Source organism: Phymastichus coffea, unplaced genomic scaffold (genome assembly GCF_024137745.1).
Source record: "Phymastichus coffea isolate CEN01 unplaced genomic scaffold, Cenicafe_Pcof_1.1 PCOF00019, whole genome shotgun sequence".
NCBI lineage: Eukaryota > Metazoa > Arthropoda > Insecta > Hymenoptera > Eulophidae > Phymastichus > Phymastichus coffea.
Window position 1 is genome coordinate 709,656 of NW_026706830.1, and position 6,133 is coordinate 715,788.

Sequence of the window (6,133 nt, forward strand, 5' to 3'; positions counted from 1 at the left end):
TTAGGATTCATGGATTGATAGAAAAGTAAAGTACCAGATATTAATTGACCGGTCATAGAGAAGTATGAGCATTGATTCCGTGTGCTCCAACCCGGAATAATTAAGGTGCTGCTATAATTGCATCGTGTTGTTCTCAATGGATATTTACTAGAATCTCTAAATGTCGAGAATAATATTTATTAAATAAATCTTAACGTTAAGTAATTCTTATAATGTTGAGAAACAAATGTATTTTTAGAAGTTTTTTCATACTTGAACTGAATTTTTGGCTTATTATAAACAATAATCACGAATCTAATATATATATATATATTATTTTTCCCATTTTTAAACCATGTAAGCAGGCTGAAATTATAATAAAATATACGCTATGTATATTATTCTCTAGGCTTAGGAGAGTATATGCAAAAAAACACTGCTTTATTTTTTCTCCCAGGACACCTTCAAAGTATAAACATTTTAATATTTATTTCGAAACTAGAGATAACACGCGCGCTCGACCTCATTCGTTTCATTTAATGTTCATTAATATTTATATATAAGTACATTTTCGACAAATTATTAATTTATGTATAATTGAATACAACAAAATTACTTTACAATAATTTATTAAAATAATTTTTCGTTTAATATTTTTATTGTCTTGTCTCTTTTACTTTATTTATTCAAAGCTAAACTTTCGTATGGAGCAGGAAAAGATTCTATAATAATTTTTATCTAAATATCGCTCGCTTTTCTTCTTGAAATTTAGCACAAAACTTACTGAAATTCCAGTTTTTTTATTATTAATTATCGATTAAATAATTCGCAATGATTTGTTTTTAAATAAGAAATTGAGAGAAACTGAAATTAATTCATCAGTAATACATATCAAATTAAATGAATGTTTGATTCTTGAAACAAATTCAATTTTGACAAAATGCACATGATTGAATTTGTAAAAAAAATATGTAAAAACGTAATATGATTTACTTTTGCTTTCTGCTATTCGAAGCTCCCATCTCTTTCGAGTTTTACGGCAGACACCACTTTGTTTAAGACCCATTTGCATAGGCAAATTGTACCTCTTTGGTTGTACTTGCTCTTCATCACTACTATTACTGTTTGAACTCTCCATCGTATTTTTGATGTACCTCAATATATGAACTAGGAGAAAAGTGGCCGTTGGCTAGCGCAGAGGTCGTGAAAGCCGGTCGAGCGTAAATGTGCGAAGTTTTCTCTTGATATATTGACTTGGTGAAAATAAATTGCATTTTATATTTAACTAACTGTGAATTTATTAGTACTACTATATATAAGGCTGTCTTATTAACTAGAAAATTTATTTAAGACTAGTTGTGAAAAGAAAAAAGATATTTGTTGTGAAAAGAAAGCATATATATATAAATTGGCATTTTCTAAAAATTGAATATATTATTTTTAAGCTAAAACATTATTAACAAAATGCAGTATATATATAACCTCTAAAATCTTTTTTCTCTTATTATATAATTCGTTTATGATATAAGTATACCTTCAATAAAAATCTGAAATTTTATTTGCTAATTTTTTCCATAATTGCAACTATAATACTAGGGTAGGAAGCGCGAGTAGCCAATCACGTGAGAGTGTGAGAGAGACAGCATCTATAGCCTTGTTCGTGCTATCTCTCTCTAATTTGGCCGATGATGCGTGCTGATCGAGCCCGTGAAGCAGCTGTCGTATAGGTAGTATATGCTCGAAGCATTCGAAGGCTAGTGGCCACGTTTCGGCGCATGCGCACGCGCATAGTAGCTCTGAATTTCTGGCTTCCGGAATATACTAGATTCACATCTTTATATTCTGATCCACGTGCACCGCTGGATCGTGCTCTAGCTTTATTTGTCTTAAGTGGCTTTTATAAAGAATGAAGTGATTGCGTTTTTCGCATAAAGTATTTATTTAGTTCGGCGTGGTGAAAACGCGTTATATATATTAAAAGAGGCAGCTCCGCTACTTTACTATTAGTAAAATTTCATTGCTGCGTGTGGTGCTATAATTTTACAAAAGTAAATTCAAAGTGTCTCTTTATCTCCGAAATTATTTGCAAAAGCAATATGGCAGATAGTAAGGAGAGTAATAGGAATATTAAGCTAGCTTACATAAAATATTTGGATGGTGTCAATAGAGGTGTAATGGATATAATTAAAACAGATCAAATCCTTGGCCGTTATACTTCTGATTCATCATGCATTTTTGACAAAACTAAGAGATATAAATTGAAAGATCCTACTAAACTACCAGAGAATTCACCCAGGATTCAACTTTTGTGTATAGCTGGTGAGTTTAAGACATCATTTTTTTCTACTGAAAACTTTATAAACATTTATCAGCTTGTTCAATAATCTGAATATTGTTTTCCTATAGAAAATAAAGATGACTTGAAGAAACAGATTGATACTATAAGGATTCCATCGTGTAAGAATTTAGTCTCAGCATCGGAGGAAAGTGATACCCAAGAAACAGCTCGGTCAATTGCATCTACCAGTTCTCAAAAGTCGAGTACTAATATGTTTAAGGTATTTAAATCAAAACTATGTACAATAAGTAGTTTTTATTTAAGTGAGTGTGCAGGCACATACGACAAAAACCTATTATGAATTATAATTTGATAATACATTTTGAATATGATTAGACCAGTATACTCTGCTATAAAAATAATATAAGAATACTATAAAAAAAATATTTCTACTCGTTAAAAAATTTTTCAAAACTTAATCCCATTTCTACTGAAATGTTGTTTTGGTAATTTTGCATGTAATTTTTGTTGTTTAACTCTACAATCTCTACATTCTACTTCTATATTTTTCAGTCATTTTCATTCTTTTACATGTATTCTAATTTTTATACGTACTTTCATGAAATAGCTGAAACAATCATCAGAATATTCAAAAATCTTAAAAGCCAGGCAAGAAGAGAAGGAATTACAAAAGAGAAAATTACAGGTATACACACACACATATATATGTCTTACATCAGCTCTATTAAATTTGTTATATTTGTCAATATTAATATAACTAACCTCTTTAATAATCATTTATTATTTATAAAAATTGCAGGGTCAAAGTGATAAACGAAAAACCAAATCAGTGAAACTGAGTGATCACCAGACTGCGTCTTCTCAATTTCAAGGTAACTTGAATGATTCTTTTCCAGCAGAAGACCATCAAGGAAAAGAAACTCATGATGTCACTGATGAACCAATTTTGGAACAGAAGGTAAATATTATAATATTTTTAATATAGAAGTATTAATAATCATAAGAGTTTATTAAATGATTCATGCGTATAATGTTAGATAATGAATTATTTATCTTTAATAATTACCTGCCTATTCCAAGTTTTTGCTACACACACACACAAGTATAAGCTAACATACGTATATCCTATATATTTATAAAAAATTGTAGGATTTGAATCAAGAAAAAAACGAAACGGCCATGATATTGAGTCGCCAGCCTTCTTCTTTTGCTCAAGTTGAAAACAAAACTGATTCCTTCTCAGGAGGAGATCATGAAAAAGATAAAATACGTTTTGAAGATATAAATACCCTATTAGGAAGCGTTGAAAAGAAGGTAAACTTTATAATATTTCTAATTCCATTGAAATAGAGTTATTAAATATGAATTAAATATACCTAGTATGTATTAAAATGTATATTTATTAATGTACTTTTATCATTTTTTAAAATTGTTTGTATTTTTAAAATGTTCTGTAAACACGTTATGTACGCGTAAGCAAATTCATTTATATGTATATTAAATTAAAACAACATTTATAAAAACAGGTTGAGCCCCATGAACCTTTTTTAGATGAAAAAGAAAGTCATGAAAATGTAGGTACTAACGAGGATGATGAAAAGCATGAATTGACTGGTGAATCAAGCACTTTAGTAAAGAAGGCATGTATCAGCGCAAGAATATTTTTAATTGAATTTAAAATACATAAATATAGACAGTATATATTGAAATCTAAATATTGATTTAGGATAATCATCCAGAAAGTGGTGGACGCAAACCGAGAATTATCGACGTAAGTTCCAATGAATATAGATATATTCCTATAATTTCTAATAGCTTTTAAAACTTTTTAAGTACTTTTGATAGATCTTAATCATATTTTATATGCAATGACTTCAGATTCTATATGAAACAATAACAATATTTTTTAATCCATAGAATCGTTGCCTTGACTCACTCAAACAAAATAACTTATTGAAAAAAAAAGAAAAACAGATTTCTGAATTAAAACAGGAACTTGGAAATGTAGATCGTAAGTATCGGAATTTAAAAAATGACTACAAAGAAGTTAAACAGGAAAACAAAGAGTTGAGAGATAGAAACCTTAAACTACAAGATAACATTAGTCATGATATTATGAAGCTTGGAGGTAATGTATAAAATACGAATAACAATTTAAAATGCTTGCTTGCTTCTTGTGTCCCGTTATATTACATTAAAATTAGTCGTCATATAATACTAGGATAAGTATTAAAAACTAATGATGCCAAAATTTCAGTTGAAGGCCTTTTGCAAATACTGGAATTTCCAGTCTGTTCGCTTGATACAGCAATTTTGTAAGACTTATACCATTTTATATTGAGTGATAGCTGATGATTTATGTTTTCTGATTAGTAGTAGTTGCAAGTGTTTGTGTCCTTTTAGTTAAATTAAATGTGATTAATTTAGATATGTGTATTTGTGTGTGCTACATACTCGTTTTTCTAGTAACATGAACAGTTATTAATTATCTTAATAATTTTCTAGTATTGGTGGACCAACAGAATAAAATTTGTGCTTCCAGCAGTAATATTGTTGACCCAAAACTTAAAAGTGTACCCATTGGATTTATTGAACAGGATGGTAGTGTGAGTATAATTATTCCACCAAATTTTCCTCGTATACACTGTTGCTCCATTATTTTTAATTAATATCATAAATTTGTACAGGTTCATATGGGTCAAAATAAATATTTGCCCGCCAGTATTAATGATACTGTCGTATCATCATTGAGTCCTGCAACTTTCGTAGGAAACCTCCTAGTTGCAGTATTTGGGCCCACTACTTTAATGAAAAGTAGTCTCACAGGTAGAGTCAGCAACAGAAGAATTGGCAAAATAAAGAAAAATAAAGAACAAGATAAAGAAAATGAAAATGAGCACGGCGAAAATGACTTGCCCCAAGCTGAAAAATTAGAAAAGTTGGATCCTAAACAACTGCTGGCTTGTCAAGGTAGATTTGAATCAATGATATTTGCAAAATACATGTTACAATTACTTAACAATATCAATTAAAATAATACAATTGTGATTTATTTCTTGTTTCAGATTATTTTGGCTATTGGTTAGAAATATATTATGAACCAAAATTGACCAAAGCCCAAACGAAGAAATATGATAGAACCATAGAAATAGCCTGTTTTCGCGAATATGCAACAAAGAAAATAGCATACATGAAAAAGCCAAAAAGGGCAAAGATAAATAAGAAAAACTTAAGGAAGTCTGAAGATTTTGAAGAACAGGAACCAACGAATAACGAAACCGGCGGAACCGACCCATTACAACTGAATTCTGACATTGAAACAGAATTAAACTCAGAAAATATATTTGATGAGTCTTGGTTGGAATCTTCAAGTGATATTGAGGATTAGAATAATTAGTAACATCTGATTATTCTAATAATCTTTATTCTTTATTTATTAAGTCGTTTGAATTTAGAAATGTTAATAATTTATTCACTATAGTGTACATCATTATTTATATAATTTATATATGCTATTGAGTTACCCTTAACTTATTTATTGAAGTATTTATTGAAAAACATTACGTATAACAGATAATACTTACATTCTACTTGCATACTTACATTATAAGTATTTATTTTATAATTGTAATTGTTTCTACTTTGTTCAAATTAAAATAATTTGATAATAAAAAGGAATCCATTTATTTCCGAATTGAAATTTATTACAAATGATTAATTCCTATAAAAAAATATTTATGTAAAAACAGTATTGAAAGCGATTCAATATAATTATATTGAATTGCTTTGAATACTGCAATGAATGTGTTTTAATAAATAATTAATTTTTAATTTGAATTTATTAAAAGAGATTCA

The 6,133-nt window shown here is 28.8% G+C and overlaps 1 protein-coding gene across 1 annotated transcript; it reads left to right on the forward strand.

Moving 5' to 3' along the window:
* Nucleotides 1–1,750: 1,750 nt before the first annotated feature.
* On the forward strand, nucleotides 1,751–5,798 carry LOC131675325 (DNA ligase 1-like). Its single transcript, XM_058954260.1, has 11 exons — nucleotides 1,751–2,298; nucleotides 2,386–2,537; nucleotides 2,886–2,963; nucleotides 3,078–3,236; nucleotides 3,428–3,592; nucleotides 3,805–3,918; nucleotides 4,005–4,049; nucleotides 4,196–4,406; nucleotides 4,784–4,884; nucleotides 4,966–5,248; nucleotides 5,344–5,798. The coding sequence occupies exons 1-11, from the start codon at nucleotides 2,076–2,078 to the stop codon at nucleotides 5,664–5,666; spliced, it is 1,854 nt and encodes a 617-aa protein (XP_058810243.1). The 5' UTR covers nucleotides 1,751–2,075; the 3' UTR covers nucleotides 5,667–5,798.
* Nucleotides 5,799–6,133: the final 335 nt, after the last annotated feature.